Source organism: Gymnoscopelus braueri (genome assembly GCF_963280865.1).
Source record: "Gymnoscopelus braueri genome assembly, chromosome: 11".
In the NCBI taxonomy this organism is placed as follows: Eukaryota; Metazoa; Chordata; class Actinopteri; order Myctophiformes; family Myctophidae; genus Gymnoscopelus; species Gymnoscopelus braueri.
Genome location: NC_137613.1, coordinates 14,382,749 through 14,406,166, shown reverse-complemented (window position 1 = coordinate 14,406,166; position 23,418 = coordinate 14,382,749). Strand labels below are relative to the sequence as shown.

Here is a 23,418-nt window from a genome sequence, read left to right as displayed (position 1 = left end):
AGTAGGTCTCTTGAATGGTGTTTCCCAAACAATAGGTTGGGACCGAGTTTTGGGTCAAGGACCCACTCATTTGTATGGGTTGTGATTGTGTTTAAATATCCCTTTTTAAATTTTCCACAAAAAAATTGTATTATTATTTTTATATTATCTTTTTTCAAAAGGCTTGCGTCAAGTTTGAAGTCGGTTGGTCAGAAAAGTTCTCGAGATGCGTTTGATTCATAATATACTTTTGTAAGTTCAGGTCCCAGGGACAAACCAAATTTTAGAGATTCACAGATTTGCTCTTCCGGGATTAATAACTCAGGAACGAAACATTCTTAAATCACCAAAGATCTACCATTTCTCTTTTAGGACTTGAGCTGAAAAACCTTTGGGAAGCTCTGCTCTACAGTACATCAGCAGAGCTATAAGATGGATTATAGAGGACCCCATCACCCCAGCAATGTCTGTCTGTGCTTCTGCAGTCTAGCAAAAGGCTTTTACTGCCACAAAGCCAACTGCACAGACAGACTCAGAAACCATTATTTCCCCCTCAGGCTTTCAAAGCTCTGAACATGGTATATAAGCCCTCGCATATAAGCCCTTTGTGTTTCTTGCCTCTTCCTGGCACTTAATTAATTATTGCATTTCTTGTATTTTGTACTGTTGCAAATTAAATCAAATCCTGTTTTAAAAGGAAACTTACACTTCATATACTGTACACTCAAAACATAGCCTACAATAACATCTTTCTTACATACCAGATGTATAGTGCTACTTTAAAAAAAATCTGTTGTATCCCTGTTGGTATCTCTTTTTACACTTGACTTTTGTCAAATGTTTTGTTTTTGTTGTTGATTTTAGTATTTCTTTGTGATACACTGTGATATTTTCTATTGTTGTTAATGTATATTAATGTCTTGGACCCCAGGAAGACTAGCTGACGTTAAGGTGTCAGCTAATGGGGATCTGTATAAATAAATAAACAAATAAAATCAAGGACCCAACTGTCTTTAATCTTTTTTTAAGACAATCTTGTCGTTTTCTTTTTACAATGTCGTTGCACGTCACTTTGAACAAATTGTATGCTTTGGATTGTCTCTAGCTCAGAATTGTTATGACTGTAGTTCACCACCACACAACATTAGCCAACACTAAACATCTTTTCCAGGGTATACAGGGACATGTCATCTCACCATGATTTGTATAGGGAATAGGGACACAGGTGTGTTGTGTTGCGGGATGAAAGTCCTCAATCAAAAAGCCATCAGTGAGTGAGTAACTGTCCCCAAACGGTTTAACCAGATAGAATAGACAATGACAAATGTGGCACCGTTACGATTTTAAACAGAGAGGGCACATTTTGATCTTGAAACTTTTATAAAAATACAAAGGTTTCTTCAGTTTAAATTGAACTTTGATTCAGTTCTCAAATTATTTTGAATAATTATCTATTTAGATTTTTCATATAGGCCTGTATTTTGATTGAATTATCTTAAATATTATAATGATGTGTTTTCATTTTTGTAACATACAGGTAACAAAAAAATTTGATTTATTTATTTATTTTCCAAGCAAATCTTTCCCTCGGGGTTTTCACAGTTGTTGGAGAGAGAGACATTATGCCATCATGCCATCCAAAATGAGCTGTTGAGCATTATGTCCAATGAAGAAAAAAGAAGATCAATCCAAGAACTTATACTGTGAATAGATATATCTTACATTAAATGCGCAAAACCCGTCTGTAGTTGTCTCGAGACCGTCCGTCCGACCGACCGTCCAACGTCAAACTCGGGGCACGCGTCACAGACAACCCGAGGCCGTATCCGGCATCGAAGTCGTCGGATATGCTGTTGTCTAGAACCGCCAATCCAACCGATACGCACATATATATATACATATATATATATATATATAGGAGATTTGTGGTGCCACGTAGATGTGAGGGCCGCGTAGCGGCCTGAACCGGGCCGAACCTCTGGTCTGGAAAAATGATAAGTCAGCTGTCAAAATAATCCACTACATCCTGTTCCATTACCTGCGGCTGTGCTGGAAAAGGTCTCCATTGACATTGTCGGACCCTTTGACACTCGCACCACACCGAGACTTTTGTCACAAACATTAAAGGTAGGGTAAGTGCAATTTCTGTTTTTGTTATAAGGCACTATATTCTGAGAGTACTCATTGCTATAGAGTGTTTGTTCAGGAACAGGGGTCTCTCTGTCTCTCCAGCTCTTTGATAGACAGAAAATACATTTTCAGGTAGGTGACACCATTTCAGCCAATCAGGAGAGAGTACCCATTTATCAGCTTCATTTTTATATAGTGTTCCAGTTCCAATTTTGCATGCTAATATCTTTGTGTCATCACTTCCAATTTCACTTGTTTAATCTGTATTCTGACTGAGTTCTCTGTCCCGATTTGATAAAACTGCTATCCCAACCTGAAAATGCATTTTCTGTTTAATAAAGTACTGCATCCTGTTCCATTACTCCATGTCTGGAGAGACATGGAGATTCCTGTTACTGAACACACACACTATACTGTAGCAATGAGTACTATCAGAATATAAAGCTATTTAACACATATTTTAACAAAATAAAAGCTCTTATGCTACTACTAACAAACAATTATTGAGCTCCAAACTGGGATCATCCAATGAGAGGGGGCAATCCAAAGGGAACTAGTAATGATGCACAATTTACCTCTGCGAAGTTCAAGGACTTTCTCAACAAAGAAAAATGATGCATCTGGGAACATCTGCACCATCCATGATGTGTCAATGGAGACGTTGGAACGGTTCAACGAGGGTGCATGCTTGAAACTTTATATATACACACACACTAGGCCTGACCTCGACTAAGTCGACTAGTCGACTGGTTAGTCGCGGGGGGTCCGAGTCGACTAAGTGTCTCTTAGTCGACTCTAGTTTTTTTTTTTTTTTAAGGGCCAAAAATGTTTTAAATTGTTTTTTGGCCAAGTCTACACCTGCAACCACACGTAACTTCCACTTTATTCTTCTTATTCCTCGTCTTTGTATTGGTATTGTTTGTGTTGGAGCGCCTCAGTGCGGCTGCAGAGTTCATGTGCAACCTCTTCCAGAGAGAGATAGAGACACTAGAAACTCTGCTGGAGACAAAACAAACTGTGTAGACTTGGCCCTTTGAAATAAAATGTATTTTGGCCCAAAAAAAAAAAAATTACTATTATTATTATCCTCCTGCCCTTATTTTTATGGCGTTTTAAGGGAAGCGCTTCTGGCACAGCAGCACAGCACCACAGCAGCGTCTCCAAGGATCCCCATTGCCCAATAAAAGGCTTTTATTGGGCAATGGGCATACTTTTGACCCCCTTTTGATAAAAAATAAAGTCAGGAGGATAATAATAATAGTAAGATGGGCCATTACTATGTCATTAAAACAAATTACAAAAAAAAAACGTTTTTTCTTTCATTTTTTTTTTCAACTATTCGACTAGTACCAACAAAGTCGACTAGTGGTTATACTAGTCGACTAGTTGGTGAAAGCCCTAACACACACACCCCTTCATGTTCACAGGTGAGACAATCGCACTACTCTGTAGGAGTGTCTCTCAGTGATTCTCTGTGACCTGTGTGTGACCAATCAGGCAATCACCCTAGCCAGACCGTTCCAGACATGGACATGATTCTGTGACACCATGACCTATAGACCCACCCCGATGTCAACCCAACCAACACATAGTATAAATTTACATTTACATGACAGAAAATGCACATCTAAGAAATATGGCTATATATCGGCTTTGCAGCTTTCATAAATCATTCCACACATGTGCATATAGTGTACAAAGTGTATCTTAGATGCACCAACTAGAAGCTTAATTTCCTGACAGTCTCTGGCATAGAAATATGGTGTCTCTAAGTGAGAATGATAGTGTCTATTGATTAAGTGAGAATGATAGTGTCTATTAATTAAAGTACTGTGTGAGTATGATTGTTTACGCACAGTTAGAGGGTATTATAACAGTGTGTCATGGAGAGAGCATAGTTGTCTGTGAGGTTATTATTGTTTGTGCGACAAAATATGAATTATGGCCTAAATGGCATCTCATATAAGAGGTTCAATAATTAATTGCCCGAGAAGTACTCTTTTAAACACGGCCTCTGACACACACACACACACACACCCACACTTAATCGCCCAGCAGTTCCTGCTGCAACATTAATGCCCTCATTTATCCTCTTATGCACAAATGTCAACCTTTGTCAACCCACATGCCTGCTTCCCCATCCCTCCCTCCGTCCCTCCCTGCCTCCTCCACATCTCCCCCTTTCTTTCTTTCCATGAATGCTTCACCTCCGTCTCTCGTTTGTAGTTCTATCCTTCCGGTCTCCTCTGCGTCCTGCCTGTCCCTATAGTTATCTATTGTACTTGGCTCTCGTTCCTTACATCCCTCCATTCTGTGTATGTACACAGACTACACACACACACACACACACACTTTACTTTTGTCGATACACTGCAAAATTCCTCCTGTTGAATTAACTCTTGCGAGTGTCCGAATGCTGTGGTGTAAAAAGTACTCAATTTTAAGTAAAAGTATCAATACTGCAATATAGAAATACTTGGTTATAAGTAAAAGTACGGAATTCAAAATTTACTTGAGTAAAAGTACTTAAGTATTGGTATCAAAATGCACTTAAAGTATCAAAAGTAGAAAGTACTCATTATGCATAATGTACCATTTCACAAGTTTTCAAATGTTTCAAATGTATACAAATCTTTTGAAAATAGCTGTGCCGCATTGTGAGCTTGTAGATCGGCTATTTTCAAATAGCCGAAATGTATATAGGGCTGAAGTGGTTAATGTATGTTTTGAGATAATAATCAAGATCTACAAAGTAACTAGTAATTAAAGTTTTCAAATAATTGTAGTGAAGTAAAAGTACAAATATTTGCCTCTCTTAGATGTACAGTAGTAGAGTAGAAGTAAAAGTACTGAAAACTGGAAATACTCCAGTTAAGTGAAAAATACCTCAAATGTGTACTTAAGTACGGTACTTGAGTAAATGTACTTAGTTACTTTACGCCACTGCCCTTAGTCGATACTGTACACTGCAAAATCCTCCCGTTGTTAACTCTTGCGAGTGTCCGAATGGGGACAAATTAACACTAAGGGTTTTTACAGTGTACTGTGCATAACAGAACACCTCTATTGTATCTCTCTCTCTCTCTCGCTCTCTCTCTATTATTCCGTTTCATTTTATTATTTTCGAGAGCTCGGGGGGGATCCTCCCGTGACTCCTGTGGTTACCATGGTTTCAAGGATGAAGGGACCTCAGCGACGGTTTTGATCACCGAGATGCCTCCATCAGCTGTCACCGTGCACACACACACACACACACACACACACACACGCGCGCATGCACGCACACACGCACAAACAGGGGGACTCAATAATGAGGGGGACTCAAGGGAATACAGAGAATGAGTATTTATTCATAGATTACGGACTGTGTGTGTGTGTGTGTATTAGTCCAGTGAGAGCGAGGGATCTGTGTGCACAAACAGATCTTCGTCATACAGATCTTCGTCGAGCATCTCCCCTTCCTCAGTGAAGTAGGTGGGGAATGGAGGCTCGACCAGAGCAGGTTTCCTAGTTGGTAGGACAGTGTCCCTCACCTGGAAGAACACACACACATTTTAATTATTTATTTGATTCCACAAATTAATATTAACTAGTCTATACCCGGTGAAGTGCGCAGTCAAAAGTATTTGCAAATGTGGGGTTATACACAGTAGGCTATATGCTTAGTGAAACCTGCATGCGCGCGCGTCCCGTGGCGTCGTGAACACACTCACACACGTGAACACACACTGCCCGCACCCACAGTGCACACACACACACAACCGTAATAATGTTTTGTTAGTGTGCACGGCGGACCCGCACGCCTTTTTTTCATAGACGTGGTTGCTTGTTGCTCTCGCGAAACCTGGCAACCCCGTTGTAGTTTAATCTGAAGACGTGAACGTGGTTATTAATGTTTTCTTTGGGAAGTTGCATGGTAGTGGTGTACCTCATAGTGGTGAAGATGATATCCAAAGCGCCGTCCATGTCTTAAAACGCAGAATTGCGAGCGTTCCGTCACGGCGTCCTGGACCCACAGTGAACACACGCGAACCCCACCACCCCCACCCCACCCCCCACACTGCATGTGCACAGTTTGATCATTCGTCCCGTAGGTCGGAAGGCCATCCCACAGCTGGAAAGCCGTAACCATGGCGACTGAGCCGGAACCCTGGCGACATTCTTTTACATGAAATCGATAATAAAGAGCTGACATTTGGGGAAAGCGAAAAACGGGCTTCGGGTTCCGTGCACATGGTAATGGTCAATGGCTGTGTGCAAATGCAGATGAATTACTCCAGGCACTGAGGAGAAACGGGCGTTTTTTTGCCCAGCACAGAGAGAGAGAGCGAGCTACAGAGGCACAGAGGCTTGGTGAGTTATAGGAGGATGTACAGGGAAACAAATGTACCGGGGTTAGACAGTTCATGGGCAGCTAAGGGTGCATATAGCACCTTCTCCTCCACACAGCCAAACTGTCTACTATGACAGCTGAAACAGAGAAATATTTAGCACGCACGCAGCCACGCGCACGCTTCTTATTATACTTATGAGGATGTCAAAAAATAGTGTTTACAGGGACAAGTCACCTTGCCCCTGTAAAACACACACACAAGTACTTTTGATATTTTTGTGTTACGCTGTAGTATGATCAAGTAGGGCATTAATTTATGGGGGGAAAAAACGTTAAAATATGGAGTTAAGAGGTTTCTGCCCGACAGCAACGATATGGTCGCTGTCGGGTGGAATCCTTGTACCTCCAAAACTGTTATTTTTCCGAAACTTGAAAAAATAACCTCTGTTTCAATGGATCCACGGTACTGTAGTTATTATTTAGTCACAAGCTCTTGTTAACACTTTTCATTGGTTGAATATTAATAAAACTCACAGACAGACATAATAACCACTTTCAAAACTGCCGTCTCTATTTTCGGCATGTCATTGTAGGTAAAGAATAATCATTTTAATCTTCAAAGATTTTCAAATCTTTGTGAGCTTGTAGACTGACTATTTTTGCTACTTTTGCTCAACCTTGTCATATTATGAAGTATAAAGTAGGGTATTCATTTTATGGAAAAAAACACCCGGAAAAGGTCAAATCAGGTTTCTGCCCAACTGTGACGATGTATTACTAAATTGTATTTAGGCCAGCCGGAGGAATATTTCTGAACTCTGTGTGTGTGCGCGGGCATGCGTGTGAGTGTGTGCGCACGCGTGTGTGTGTGTGTGTGCGTCTGTGCGCATGCATGCAAGAGAAAATGAGCTGAGCAGGGTGAAACATGACATACATTTGTATTCATTATCGCCTGTCTGTGTTAATAAGTAGAAGGAGACTCACCACCCACACACACACACACAATCTAGCAAGCAAAACATGCTGAGTACGGTGATGGATGCTCTGGATATATAACTAACATCATTAAAGTACAAACACACACACGCCTTCAGGGCAGCGTGATCCATCTTCATTGATGCTCTGCTGTATCAGCTGTGTGTGTGTGTGTGTGTGTGTGTGTGTGTGTGTGTGTGTGTGTGTTTTACAGGTTCAAGGTGACCTGTAAACACTAAACGTTCTGAAAGTGCTTCACCTTAGGCCTCAGACACTGTGTGTGTGTGTGTGTGTGTGTGTGTGTGTGTGTGTGTGTGTGTGTGTGTGTGTGTGTGTGTGTGTGTGTGTGTGTGTGTGTGTGTGTGTGTGTGTGTGTGTGTGTGTGTGTGTGTGTGTGTGTGTGTGTGTGTGTGTGTGTGTGTGTGTGTGTGTGTGTAGGCAGACATACGCATGCTGGTCTTACCTTCACTAAGCAGTTCTTCCATCCAGGAACAGAGCCGTTGACATAGATTACATTTAACTTGGTGTTGATCCTCCATACCTGAGAGAGGGAGGGAGAGAGAGACCGTGAGAGAGAGAGAGGGCGAGAGAGAAATAAGTGGGAGGGGGCAGAAATTACACAGGAGAGGTGGCAGATGATTGCGAATGAGTTGAAATTACCATCAAGGACACACAAGATCAAAACCGTGTTCAGTGTATGTCCACATGCACACGTGTGTGTGTGTGTGTGTGTGTGTGTGTGTGTGTGTGTGTGTGTGTGTGTGTGTGTGTGTGTACCTTGAGGCCAAATTCTGTCCTGTAGATGTTGCCCATCTGGCCAGGCATCTTCTTTCCTTTCCAGACTTTTGCTGGATCCTAGACATGGAAGATTAGGACCCAACATTAATGTACAGTATGCACACAACACACCAAAACCTGTGCCAAATAAGGGACAATAACAGGCCATGACTCTCATTCTCCGGGATTCTTTGTACGTTAATAATTGTAGGATAAAATTACATCAGTGTGAAATATACACATCTATTACAGATAAAACATTAATAGACAGTCATACAGATTTTTAAAAAATGAATATGGACATTACAATATACCAAGGAAACCTCAGGGGAAAATATTGAGTGGACCCATGATAATTAGGTAGACCAAAGTATTTGGTGGATAAGAGAAGCGATTTCAGATCTTTGCTGAATTGGTGTGTGTGCGTGTGCACGTGCGTAGGTGCGGTGTCAGACCAAAGGAGAGAATAAATCATCAAGGTCAAACCCTGTCAGTTCAACTACAACAGACGACTTTTGTTCCCAGGCGGCTTCCCTTCATTCATCAGATTCTGATGAAGGCTGAAACCAACTTTGCACAGTTTATTTCTGTCTTCGGTGGCTGTGTGCTGCATGAGAATGCAATAGGCAGTGCCTCTAGCAACACGTAATACATAAGTTCAAGCAATTCCCTTCGTGCAATAACTGCAAGTTTGTAATTTGCCCAATATAACCCCCAATATTTATGCATAAAATTGGCATTAAGCGTATTATCAATTGGGAATTCTTCTCTCTCTCTCTCTTGCACTTTGTAAGCTGCTTCATGATAAGACTGCCAAATGCCTAAATTGTGTAACTAAGAACTTTGCAAATCTGTCCTTGGTATTCATAATCGTGTTCCGTGCCGCTCTGGGGTCTCTCTTATATGGAAGCAGGCTAGTCTACCGCCTGCTTCCAACACATACTGTAAATACAGCGACTTTTGGGTGTCTTTGTAATCACAACTTTGTCATACATTGGGCATTACATTACAGTTTGTAATATTATAACCAATACAGGGGTGTAAAGTAACTAAGTACATTTACTCAAGAACTGAGTACCATGTTAACGTATTTTTATTTCATCCCCTGTGGGATGAAAAAGGTCGAAATTATCACTGTATCTGCTATAGACCCCTGGACACCCTGGTCAATGAAGTATATAGGGTTTAAGTGGTTAACATGCTCACCAAGGATGAACACTAAGGAAAAATGAAAGGTTTGGAATTTTCTGACAAACCCAAGGTGGTTCTTTCCTTTAGTGTCACCATTAGGCTAGTAGTGGTCAGATAGCAGTGAAACCCTGCTGATTGCATTCATGCTCCTCACTTCCATACATAAACAGTCTCCTCTGTGTGTGTGTGTGTGTGTGTGTGTGTGTGTGTGTGTGTGTGTGTGTGTGTGTGTGTGTCTGTGTCTGTGTGTGTTACTACTGTGTGTTAAATTGTGTAACTAAGAACTTTGCAAATCTGTCCTTGGTATTCATAATCGTGTTCCGTGCCGCTCTGGGGTCTCTCTTATATGGAAGCAGGCTAGTCTACCGCCTGCTTCCAACACATACTGTAAATACAGCGACTTTTGGGTGTCTTTGTAATCACAACTTTGTCATACATTGGGCATTACATTACAGTTTGTAATATTATAACCAATACAGGGGTGTAAAGTAACTAAGTACATTTACTCAAGAACTGAGTACCATGTTAACGTATTTTTATTTCATCCCCTGTGGGATGAAAAAGGTCGAAATTATCACTGTATCTGCTATAGACCCCTGGACACCCTGGTCAATGAAGTATATAGGGTTTAAGTGGTTAACATGCTCACCAAGGATGAACACTAAGGAAAAATGAAAGGTTTGGAATTTTCTGACAAACCCAAGGTGGTTCTTTCCTTTAGTGTCACCATTAGGCTAGTAGTGGTCAGATAGCAGTGAAACCCTGCTGATTGCATTCATGCTCCTCACTTCCATACATAAACAGTCTCCTCTGTGTGTGTGTGTGTGTGTGTGTGTGTGTGTGTGTGTGTGTGTGTGTGTGTGTGTGTCTGTGTCTGTGTGTGTTACTACTCACCCCTCCGGGTCCCGAGGCTCCAGGTCTGCGATGTGTCTTGGTTGAACCGTGGGACGCCGGTTGCCCTTTGAAATGATAGCGCTTCATTACGCCTTGGAAGCCCTTACCGATCCTACACACACACACACACACACAACACACACACACACACACGTTACGTGAAGTGTCCTTTCTTGTTCATGGATTAAAGCAAAACAATATCTCACGACTGAAAATGTTGTATGGCCAAGTCCTAAATGTGCCATTTGTGAAATGCGCCCCCCCCAACACACTAGCACCCTTTCATAGCACAATATGTAAAATTATGATGTTTTTGTTTTATTGTTCCTGCTGTTCTACATACTGCCAACCAGGAGAAGAAATCACAGATTAAGGCTTTAGCCTTTGCATTTCTATGTAATATCTTGAGACCAGTAGGTTTTTATGGAAGATGCTTCTGAACATATTGCTAGTTTGACCACTTCAAATTCTCTAATCATAAAATAATAAAATAGACCATCTAAAAGCTCGAGCTTGTAGATTGGCTATTTTCGCTGCGCGACATGCTTCCATTGAAGACATGCTGGCTTCTATGGAATCTAAAATGACTGAAATCAGTCATTTGTAAAATATGTTACATTTGTAAAATATGTTGTTCCAGGGATCTCCAAAAATGTTTCAAAAAATATATGTATTCAAAGATTTGCACATATGTTCAAGATAAAAATAAAGATCTACAAGCTTGTAGCGCTGCACTCGGTGCCGCGCTATGAGCTTGTATATCTGCTATTGAATTGCCCAAAGTACAAAACAATGGTTGTAGCAAAAAAATCTAAAATGACACAGATGCGTTCCAGGTCTTAAATGGGTTAAGGTGAGGAGAACAGGGCTCACACAGCGGAGCTTACGTTTTGGCCGTGATGTCAACAAACTGTCCCGGACGGAAATGTGCTGCGTAGAGAGGAGTGCCTGGAAACACAATGAACAAGGTTAATCACTTAAGGTTACAAACTAGAGACTGATGGCAATGTGATTAAAGCGGCACTATGTAACTTTTTTTTAATTAATAAAATTACATTTTGTCCAATCTGTATAGTAAAGTATGTTAATACAATATAACTTCTACAATTGGGGTGGTTGTATTTGGTCTCCCTGCTCTTCTATACTGAGACATTTAGATCCGTGTCAAAGGTCATGTCTCCCCTGGACACAGGATCTGACATGAATCTTGACCTGATGGTCAAGATTCAATTTATCCCCTGAACAAGCAGGAAGACTATTAGCTCAATGGTAAAAGTTTCAGCACTTGCACGGGAAACCGGGCTTAAATCCGGGGTAGAAGAGTAAAGTTACATACCGCAGCTTAACGGAGAACTTAAATTACGGTTAAAAACCAAATCAACGGTGCTCACATGAATAGATTCTGACTGCCTATTGGAATGCTTATGTTGCTTTTGTTTCACAGCTAATGTATTTGGGTGGGTCTAATTTAGATTATAATTATGTTTAATTCCTTGCACTTGATTGTTTTTTAAATTAGCGTTATTCTATTTAGAAAAGCCTCCTGTGGACAAAGTGCTGAAAATTAGCACTTAGTGCTATACATAATGACGTAACCAATATAGGGATCTCAAGTTGAAAGTGGTTAAACCACACAATGTTGTCCAAGTAGTCATAACAAAAAGGCGATTCCACGCAGTAACGGCAAACTCTCTAAACATGGTCCAAATAGATTTTCTGGCAAACAATCAGGAGAAGGGCTTACACCAGTATTGATGAGGTGCTGCTGACCTAAAGTAGTCTAAAAGTGAAGAAAAGGCCACGCGCACACACTCATAGCCACGACGCAGGATAATTTATCGAGTACCAAGTACCAACGTTTTGACCTGGAAAGGTCTTCTTCAAATAGATTTTCTGCAACGCAGACCAAAACGCATGCATGCATTGTTGTAAGCTTGTGAACCTGGTTTGATGATGGCGTCGTCCGACACTTTGAACGTGGAGACTTTCTGTTTCGGACCAACTCCCGCCATCCTAAACATCTCCATACTGTCGTCAGTCCTCTGTGAGAGAGAGAGAGAGGCAGATGGATAGAGAGAGAGACAGAGATAGAGAGAGACAGATGGATGGAGGAAGAATTAAGTGACAGATAGAGGAGAGAGATTGAGGGGATTGAGAGAGACAGTAGAAACAATCAGTAAAGTGAACAGCAGTTGGGATTCTGGCATTTAACCCATTAAGACCCGAGGCCGATTCTACAAACGCCTTCTAAGTCAGTGGTTCTTCAAACTTTTTCGTGCCAAGGATGTATTTGGCCGCAGAACCCCCATCTGAAAATGTTGTGTGCCAGGGACCCCGAGAAGATAAGATTTGTGTTAAGGAATTATAAATTATTCGAGATTTTTCAAAAAATAGCAGATGTACAAGCTCGCATCACGGCATGAAGTGACGCGCTGTGAGCTTGTAGATCTGCTATTTTTGAGAACCACTGTTCTAAATCCTAAGATTTTATTTAAAAAAAACTGATGTTGCTATATACTGTATAGCAAAAATCTAAAATGACACAGATGCTTCCCCGGTTTTAATGGGTTAAAATGAACTGTGTCGACCTGCTACGACTGTGAGGAGACACACACACACACACACACACATTCATATATCTCATTCTCATCTCATTCCCTCCAGTAAACTCTCTCTCTCAGCTGTGTCTGTCTGTCTCTCTACCTCTCTCTCTCTCTCTGGCAGCTCTGAAAGTCACCCTGTTAGTGATTTCTCTCACTGAGACAGTCAGTCCCTCTAATTAAAGGGCCGGGACGCTGTATGCCAGCCCAGTGAATCGTTCACATGGGGCCCCATCAAGCAGTGTCTAAATCTGCCGACAGAAGCAAATAGATTAAAAGTCCCACTCCCCGTAAATGTCATGTTTTTGAAGCCTACCCGTGAAGATCCTGTGCTCCGCATATCTCCAAAGCATTAAAAAGGTATGGTACTGTAAGTGATTTTCTTTGATTAAAATAAGTGTTAAATAGCTCTATATTCTGAGAGTACTCGTTGCTACAGAGTGTTTGTTCAGTAACAGGAGTCTCCATGTCTCTCTAGCTCTTTATTGGACATTTATTTTCAGGACGGGATAACAATTTTGAGGGCAAAAAAAATGGGGGAAATATAGAGCGTTTTGTGGGGGAGTAATCATCTCTGTTCATTTATTGAACAGCAGAGATGATTTTTCTGAGGATTTAAACCACACCTTGTGGACATGTGGATAGGGACTCTTACATCACACACTTTTCTAGTCCAGGATGGCTCAGGGTAGAAGACGGCAGATTAAAATGGGATTGGTATTTAAGATAGCCAAAGGGGCAGTGCCACAAGGAGAGGTAAATGCAAATTCCCATAGAAAGGAGGCATCATTCACTGCCGCCATTTTTTCCCTTTTTCTCCTTTGTGCATATAGTGTTTTGTATTTGTTGATGGCATGTATTATTGTGTAATTTTTTTTAATGCTATGTTGATGAATTGAATACAGAGGACCACAATGGAAACAAGTCCCCAGACCTTCCCCAAGACCCCGGGACCAAAATCATTTGTGGACCCCCAGTTTGGGGGGAAAAAACTGCTCTAGTTGCCTTGTGTTATGAATTCATCTCACCTCCTTTCCTTCACAGCACTGTGCTTTCTCTACGCTCCCTAAAAAAAGCCCAAACTCAATCTGTTTAGTTCAGCTCGAGCCAAGATGAGGGAAAGAGAGCCTTTGATGGTCAACAGGAAAGGTAAAACCACTTCAACTGTTTGGAAACACTTTGGTTTCGAGGAGTCATACGGGGAACAACAACAACAAATATACTGTGGAGTGGATGATTTATTACAGGGTGGTGTGTGTGTCTGCACCACAACGTAATACGACAAACTTGTTTAATCATCTCTAATTCAGATACTGTACCAACTAGTCTATGACCAAACAATAAAGGAGGGGGAAAAAGTTAAGGTCCCATTAATAATCAATCCTGCACTTTATTTGACAACGTATCCTGCACTACTTGAAAGTAATACTGCACTTCATACACAACTCACTTTAGTATACAAAAAATACCCTCTAAAATACCGCTATTTTCTTGAGCCAAGTCAAAATTAGTTTTAGTAGATTTACTTTGCACCTTTTTGTTTTCCCCGTGTAATGTTATGTAATTACATTACTATTGTCTGCTTGTTATTTAGATTTTTTTGTGTTTACACTTACAATTTACAATTATATGTATTGTTCATTAATATGCAGTGTCCCGTCTAAATAAACAAATAAAGTAAAGTGCATGCCGTTTCCAATCAATGAGTAATCAAAAACAAATCACAATTATGATTTCTGCCGTAATTGAGCAGAACCAACGTCAATGTATGAATAGCGATCAGTCAGTTGGAACAGAATTCCATGATGCCTGAGGCAGTGTCAGAAATATTCACAGGCGAAGGGGAGAAATGCCACCCGACACACAGACAGAGAGGGCTAAAGTTGGACCCACTTCATTCTGTTGAAATGACTTCTCATGTACTGAATTAGTTCAGGATATCAATTTAATTGAAATACACTTTGGGGGACAGGTACTGATTAAAAAATGATCCATGGAACACAAATGTACTAGCCTCGTTTCCAGATCCCATGAATCGCAGAAGGTACAAAGTCCATTTAGAGTTAATTAGAATTATGAGTAGCGATTCATGAGGTCTTGGCCCTGCCCCTTTTTAACATGATTTCCCAACATCATTAACGAATGCATGCCTTCGCCAACACTATGCAATTGTCAAGAAATGCCATTTCCACCTGAGATTATGTCCAGTGGTGGAAAGTAACTACCGTATTTTCCGCACTATAAGGCGCATCTGAGTATAAGGCGCACCTTCAATAAATGTATTATTTTCATATATAGGGCGCACCGCATTATAAGGCGCATCCGCACTATAAGGCGCACTGACGGTGCGGCTTATAGTGCGGAAACCAAGGGAACCAATATTGATACATATATAAGGCGCATCGGATTATAAGGCGCATCCGCACTATAAGGCGCACTGACGGTGCGCCTTATAGTGCGGAAAATAGGTAAGTACATTTAGTAACATTTTGAGGTACTTTTACATTACTTGAGGATTTCCAATTTTCAATACTTTATGCTTCTACTCCACTACATCTCAGAGGCAAATATTATACTTTTTAATCCACTACAATTATTTGACAGCTTCAGTTACTAGTTACTTTGTAGATGTAGATTATTACTGAGCATACAATACATTAAGCACTTAAGCCCTATTTTATACTTCAGCTATTCAAATAAAGTGCTATTCAAAGCAAATATTTACCGAACCACAAAGGGATGGATGATTTGCTACATTAGCCACTTGTACTGCGCCTCAAACTAGCAGATGTTCTGCTGCCGTTTTCTCCGTCTCCACTTTTAATTCCTCATCGCTTTATTTGGTCCCATCATTTCAAAAAAATGTGATGACCCCTGCCTTTCAGTATTATCTTTTAGTCTACACTAAAAGCATACAGGACACACAGGACCTATAATTATATAGGACCTATAATCACGCCCTCAAAATGAAAGCACTGCCATTGAGAAAGAATGGGAAATCAAAGTTGTTTTGGTAAGGGTCGATATGTAACTATCCCTTCTACAGTGCCAGTCTAAAATCTCTATAAAGATCAGTAAGGGTTGGTCCTTGCTGAATCAGGCCTGAGAAATTGGACCACAATTAAAGGCACAAATCTTAAATATGATACCTGGGGGATTAATGTTTTCAACAAAAAAAAAGAATCACTCAATGTGTCGTCTCAGCCAGTTTCACTGCAGCCATGCGGGGTGTTCTTACTTGGAAAGGCGATACGTTTTTTGCTCCCACGAGTAAGGCACTAGTGTGGCCATCGTATTCGTCTTTGGACAGACACTTCAATACATGGCAGTCCTGCACCTGGAAGGAGAAGCACAGGAGGAAAAATCTGGTTTAAACTGCAAGCAGTGCTTAAATTGGCTCCCAAACTGTGGAACAAACTCCCCATGGCAGTTAGAACTGCACTCACTCCCAATTTTCCGCCATAACCTGAAGACTCACCTCTTCAGACCGTAGCACTTGACCTAGCCTTGACAACCATGCAGTCTTGTGCAAAGGTTCAAATGTAATCTAGATAGCATGTTTGTATTTAGACAGATGCCAGGTTCATTTGTAGACCTGGCATCCTATGGTTTGTATAGTTTCAATGTACAGATTATATATTTTTTAATATAATTATGTTTAGACTGATGATTCTGAGGTTCTTGGTTTACCTATGATCCTAGATTACTGAGGCACTATGTCTCTATGCATTTGATGTATTACCTTGTGTTTACCTTGATTACTGTAAATCGCTCTGGATTAACACATTGACTGCCAATCACGTAGATCTACGCGAACCGCTTTAAAGCCGCCACGTGCCAATCGCGTAGATCTACGTGAAGTGAAAAAAAAAGAATGTTGTTGTTTTTTTTTCCAATTTCACCCAAAGACCAAGGAGATATGATTAGTTGAAGATCTAGACTCCTATCCACTTCCTTGTTAACTTAAAACTTAAAAATGCTGTATTTCGGCTCCTGAGTACTTTTTTTTTTCCAATGAAAAACTCTGGCACTGGCTAAAAAATTATGAAATAATTCTGGCAGTCAATGTGTTAAGTGTGTCTGCTAAATGCCTCAAGTGTACATTTTAAATTGTAAATTGTATTTTCTTTTTTTTGGGGGGGGGGGGGGGGTCTGATAATATAGCCAGTAATTACTGACCCCATTAACCCTGGAACGTCATTCTGAGCAAACTCTTCATTGACTCGCTGCCCCCCATGGGTCTATCCTTGGCCCCCTCCAATTTTCCCTCTACACCAACCATCTTACTACTATGCCTACTATGACAAGCCCAGAATAGGAACGCTAGGGCTGAAGTGGTTAATTATAAAAAAGACACTGTTTGTCCAGCTCTCTTGCAAATCCATGGTGTATATAGGGTGGCAGACAGTCAAAAACAGCATCCAAGTCACTCCTTTATTCAAACAGGGACACTATGTTCCGTCCATCTGGGTTAAATTATGCCTCCTTGAGTCGAAACGCATCTGTGTCCCAGTTTGAATAAAGGATTTTCATTTTAATCAGTGTGTCTCGGATGCTGTTTTTCTTTTACTGACACCATGGACTTCCAATACACGTGAGCTGGACAGTCACCGTATTGAACTATTATTCGTATTACTACTTGCCCATCATCTGTGAAGAGCAGCTGAATTGTTAACTTCAACAGTACCACTACCAATACTATTCCTCCTCCCTTCTTATACGTACAAATTGCCAAAAGCAAACATCTTACTTTTGTTTTTCTCATCATAAGCACTGCCTCTCCTGCGTTAGCCGTTTTCAATTGTGTCGTGTCCCCAAAAATATCTTTTTTGAACCTCTTACTAGGCAATCAAAGAAATGTTTCTTTTTTGGTTCTGAGTCCTGATTAATTTCACGAATAGTATATTAACCCAAGGTTAGCTCAGAAAAAGAATGTCTATGATATTGAATTTCACTATGACATCTTACTCACCAAATGAACTTTCTAGACATTTTAATCTTAAAAAGGTGGATGACCATCTGAGCACAGAGCTATATAGAAAACCCACAGACCGTAATTCTCTACTTCATGCTGAGAGCTATCATCCTACTAAGGATGGTTTACCCATTGGTCAATTCAAACGTACACGCAGAATCTGTAGTACAGATGACTCCTTTAAAGTACATTCTGTACCACCAACTCAGCGAATGAGTAGCACGGCTTGGGTGCGGCAAGTGGTGCAATTTTTGCAGAAGCCAAACATTGTATTTCTTCATTAAAGTATATTGGCATTGAACAGGTCAAAGGTGACATCAACACACTACTACTCAGGAGAGAGGCATTTTGGATCTCTACATTAGACACTGTAATAACAATAAGGGCCTATATGAAGCCCTTGATATCAGACCGTTCCTGTAACCTGTCATTCTACGTGTACCTTTTTCTACTAATGGATCTTCCTTTGCCTGTGTTTCAGATTGGTAGTCTCCCCCTGACTTGACTGTATCACATCCAATGTGGTTCTTGGTTTTAGCCTATCTTAAAATAAGTGTAGGCCTGTGTTATGGTATGATATGGTCCCTGTTTATATTGTTCACTTCAGTGTAGTATTGACCACCATCTATGGTTTTGTATACAAATGTTGTTGTTTTTGGGCGGTGCAACCGCCCCTATGTGAGGTTTGGACATGGACATTCACTGCACTGTGATTGGCCACCATTGTACCCCCCTACACCCCTAACCCCTACACATTCAATGCAAATCACTGGCCACCATTGTACCCCCCTAACCCTGCACCGTGATTGGCCACCATTGTACACCCCTAACCCCTACACATTCAATGCTAGCTGTAATATGATTGGCTGACTTTATTGGCTGACTCTATTCAGGACTGTGATTGGCTAGTGAAACACATGACACATGTGCATAGCCCTACAAATAGGACCATGCACTTAAAAAAAACATATGTTTTTTTTTATGTGAATCACCCATTGTGGACCAACCATTGTTTATTTATTGTTTATTGTTAATAAATAGCACCACCCACTTCAGAAATATTACTTTTCTTTAAGTGAACTTCCATCACTGTGATGACCACTGTGACCACACCGCCCACTTCACACTGGGTGTGATTTTTTTTTTGTATACTTATTGCATTCTGCATTTTTACATTATTTGTATTCTTGATGTTGTATAATTATATATAAATAGTTCAGTCTTACTACATAGGCTATTTTGAACTTGAGTAAGTCAACCGACACTCGGAGCACACTGACTGCACCTGTGTGATCATTGCAGCACAGCACTGACTAGGAGTGGTGTGTTTGTCCTAAGCCTCATTCTAAAGAAGACTGTGTCGAAACGTTTATCTACAATAAAGCCTTGACTGGAAGCTTTTGCAAAGTCACAATGTGCAGACTTCTATTTTTTTTATCTGACTTTGATCACATTATTATTCCTTCTCCCGACTCGTTCCTTCTTGACAATGCAAAGAAAGGTCATACATTCTATCACACTGCCCGTCAGTTAGCCAATGGCCATCAAGCTTTGAGCAGCATTCGATTGTGTGAAGTAAAAGACTAAATCCCACTCCATCAGACCTTGCTCTGAGGAGGCTATCGGCCGTCACGCTACAACGGCAAACTCATAATGAAGAATGAAAGGCTACGGGTCAGACTCAAACCAGCTCAATATTTTATAAAACACGTCTCGAAACAATCCAATTTAATGACTGTTGCTATGACCCGTTAGTTATTTCCGTTTGGACGCCAACTTGCTTCTTCACTGCACTGCAAAGTCAAGCCTTTGTTTTCTATTAATTGAAATTCCTAAAAAAATAAGGTGGATGCTTTTTCTTTACATGTGTCAAACCTGGCCAGGAAAATAAAGTTTGACATTATAGAAATTATTGCACCTTTTGATGTCCATATATAGCCAATACTTTAGTCCAACCTTACTAAATCACATTTAGTCACACACTATGCAGGAGTAGAAATACTGTATGTATAAATGAATGAATGAATGTCTTTATTGCAGACTCATGCTCCATAGAACGCATACGATTACAAAAAACATACAATGTTTGGATTAGTGTATGCGTGAGTGTGTTACCTGTAACATGGTCACTGCATGTCTCTCCCCTTCTTTCGTCCACACCGGAATCATTCCCAATTTCACCGCTAACAACCCAACTCTTCTGCTACCTGAGGAGGACAGGGTCAACAGAACTTCTATTAATAACTAAATCAAGTAATCATTCGACTCTCACACACTTTTTCTCCCCAATTTAGTCGTTGTGCCAATTGATTTCTCCCAACACACACATTTGTGTGTTGTCACTGCGGTTCGGTTGTATCCTACTGACTGACCTGCCAGTGACGAGCCCCCACCAGGAGGACGTAGAGCTTTCGTCCTAGCACTCCTCCCGACCAACACTCCCTGCTGACAGGTGCCGCCCCAGCCCCGTAGTATTACGTGCGATGACAAATATCACCCTCCCCGCCCTGTATTTGTCAAGTAAAAACTTCCACAAGCCATGCTAAAAAGTAGCCTAACGGAGGTTTTTGTAGGCGGGTAATCTTGTTGTGGTCCACTGTACTCAATTCATCATCGTGAAAAGATTAAGCTGGTGTTGAGGAAAATGTTCTAGTGAGGGTAGAGGCCATTAATCTCCTTGTTGATGCTGGGCACATAAACACCGAAGCAACGTCGGCCATTATCACTAGTCTAGTGTGTACCTCTCTGCGTTTTTAGTGCTTTTAAAAGATTTCTGATTATCGATATAATTCTAAAATGTACCATTCTTGTTAATGAGAAGTCCATGACTCTAAAGACCATTTAAATGTTTTATTAGACATACATTTATTAGACTTTAAGTCTAATAAAATATTTTTTATTTAGCGTGGCTTGTGGTCTTTTTTACGCAATAAATGCATGTTCAGACACAGGGCTGTTAGAACAGAGCAGATACTGCATTTGCTCAGAACTTGGAAGTACCATTACAGAGCTATCACACACTTAGACCTACCTCAAAAGCCTGTATCTCGGCTCCTGTGTACTTTCTTTTTTTGACTATGTATTTTTGACTATTTTCAACTAGCTGCAACTATGGAACGGATTACCGAATGTTTATAATTTTTTCCCCCCGATTGTACGAGACCTCTATGTGTGTAATGAGGGGATCACCCTGAGGACGGTGATCACTGAAAATATTTTGCGACTACTTGAAAAAGGTTAAAAAATGGTTAAAAATCCAGGCACTGACTGTACCCTGTTTAAAAAAAAACCTGGCACTCAATGTGTTAACACACACACACAAACACACAATGACACCCACCTTCACCGTAGTCATGCCTCGGCCAGGGCTCGTCTTTGAGGGGGTTGAGTTTGGAGGCTATCTGTTGTCTGTATTCTTGACCCATGCTTTTCCTCATGTACTCCTGGTTCTCCTCTGTGAGGTGTTCATCGAAAAACGTTTTTGACACTGTCGTGACTGTCCGAACACAACCCAGCACCGCCACGGGACTGAGAGAGAGAGAGATGCCATTAATTTAATGTACGTATGGATATCCTGCATCATGAGCCTTCTTTCCCAAAATGTCTGTCCTATTCTTATTAGATGCTTCAATAATGTGTATGTGGGAGTGTCCCAAGATGCAAATATTTTGGAATGAAGTCATAAAGTGTCCGTCAGAATGTGTAAAACTACAGTGCTGAACTCTGTGTTCTTGGAATATATCCAAAGAACTTTATACTAACAGCAAACCAGACTCAAATCTTGGACTTTGGACTTTGAACGGATGCCCAAACATTAAGGATGTGGCACAGGGAACTCATGAACTGTATCGGTCTGGAACATACATAGTTAGGGGTAAACAGAACGATTTTGTCCAGCTTTGGGAAACATACATGAATGCTATGGAGACCATTAAAGAAAAGGAAACTGAAAACTATATTTCATATGGTAAAGAAATTGTAAACAATGTTATATATTTAATATTTACATAATTTATTTATCATTCTTATTATTATTATTTTAGATAATAATGCAAGTGCAAGGGTATATGTGTATGAATGTGTGTGATAGTGTACTGTATGTAATGTATGTTACAAAAAAATACAAATCAGTTTTTTTTTAAGATGCTTCAATAATTGAGCTATTGAGGTTTCTGTCAATATTTACCAACAAACAAAACACAAAAACAGACTATATTTAACAAAGTAGATGATGTAACTTGCATGCATCTACTGTATAATATGCTACAATTAGCTTCAGTAGTTGACCTAGCAGCATCCAGTTGACTGGAGTCTACATCCCATTACCTGGAGGGACGGTCAAGTTGTGATTGGCTACTTGGTTGTCATGGACAACAATGCATGCAACAAGCCTGGTTCCAAACCATAGACCCCGCCCACTCTCTGAGTGTACTGCACGCACGCAGCTTCAGGATAATAATCAGGCTAACTAGACAGACAGTCGTGGGGAGAAAAAAACTCACATTTCTAAAAATATCAATACTGAAATGTAGAAATACTCTGTTAGAAGTAAATCAAAGCGCAGCCGTCCCTCTGCACTATGGGAATGTTAGCACTAGACTAGATACCTTTCAGACGCAGGGCTCAGTCTCGTAGCAAACACACGGCTTCCTCCTCGCTGAAGCAGCATTCGACACGTCCACGCCGCCATTCTGTTGTCTATGTACACACTTAAAGTATAATAAATAAATAAAACGTTTCTGTAAAGAATAAAGATTTTTTTTGACGTCTTAAACGAGACCCATGCCTTCCAGCTTGTCCTGAAATGTCACCCTCCTCAGTCACAGCGTTTCCGGTACGGCATGAAAATACGTCCGATGCTAGCAAGGAGGATAGTGACAAAGGTTCCGCCTAACCACTCAAATCCCATTATGGGTAACCGGAGTCCCTCAGGGCTCAGTACAAGTGTATTTTCTGTTTTCTGTTATTGTGGGGAAAGCTTTCGCTTGTCGATCGGCTGGGGTTTAAGTAGTTAATTATTTGTTTAGTCTCACAATACCAAAAAAAAGAAGCTTATGCTTGAGTACAATAAATTTTATAACATGTGTATTAACAGTAAGATGTTTTTTTTCAAGAGAGATAAAGATACATTTAATTGGCTACATATTTTGAGGGGGGATTTAAGCAGGAGATATTAATTGTGTAGGGAGTCATTCAGAGACTTCTGAGAAATTCAAAATTTGGCATGTTATTTTGTAGACATGTCAGGACGAAGCTGGTAATTGTTTGTGATAGGTTGATGTTTTTAATCAAAGTCAAAAAAAAAAAATCTAGGGATAAATCGAGCAATCTGTAGTTTATTTATTTGGTAGAGAACAATGTTGGGAGCATTTGAAAAATAGAGTAATATAATTTGGCCCAGACTATTGCAGTAACTAATACATTGATAAGTCAGAGTACAAACATACCGTTGTATTGTAATTCAACAGTTTTTCGTTATACGGGTGGCAGTATAAATCTCACGTCTCCATCTCACGAAAGGTTATCAAGGGATCCAGGTGGACCTCACCAGATAGACGAACATC

At 40.5% G+C, this 23,418-nt stretch overlaps 1 protein-coding gene across 1 annotated transcript; it reads right to left on the bottom strand.

The window, feature by feature from the left end:
- Nucleotides 1–5,439: 5,439 nt before the first annotated feature.
- mrpl3 (mitochondrial ribosomal protein L3) lies at nt 5,440–22,682 on the bottom strand. The gene is made up of 10 exons (XM_080443204.1): nt 22,462–22,682; nt 21,195–21,382; nt 19,970–20,061; nt 16,118–16,216; nt 12,222–12,321; nt 11,167–11,227; nt 10,280–10,391; nt 8,195–8,272; nt 7,881–7,958; nt 5,440–5,642 (listed from the first exon to the last, which is right to left on the bottom strand). Exons 1-10 carry the CDS (start codon nt 22,542–22,544, stop codon nt 5,493–5,495), a joined length of 1,041 nt encoding a protein of 346 aa, XP_080299330.1. The 5' UTR covers nt 22,545–22,682; the 3' UTR covers nt 5,440–5,492.
- Nucleotides 22,683–23,418: the final 736 nt, after the last annotated feature.

Bases quoted from the DNA above. Each gene is read 5' to 3' on its own strand.
- mrpl3 (XM_080443204.1), bottom strand. From the start codon at position 22,544: ATGGCGGCGTGGACGTGTCGAATGCTGCTTCAGCGAGGAGGAAGCCGT. The intron at 16,217-19,969 runs GTAACACACTCA...TTCTCCTTCCAG, and splicing joins ATGCAGTGACCATGTTACAG to GTGCAGGACTGCCATGTATT. The intron at 12,322-16,117 runs GTAAGAACACCC...TCTCTCTCACAG, and splicing joins AAAACGTATCGCCTTTCCAA to AGGACTGACGACAGTATGGA.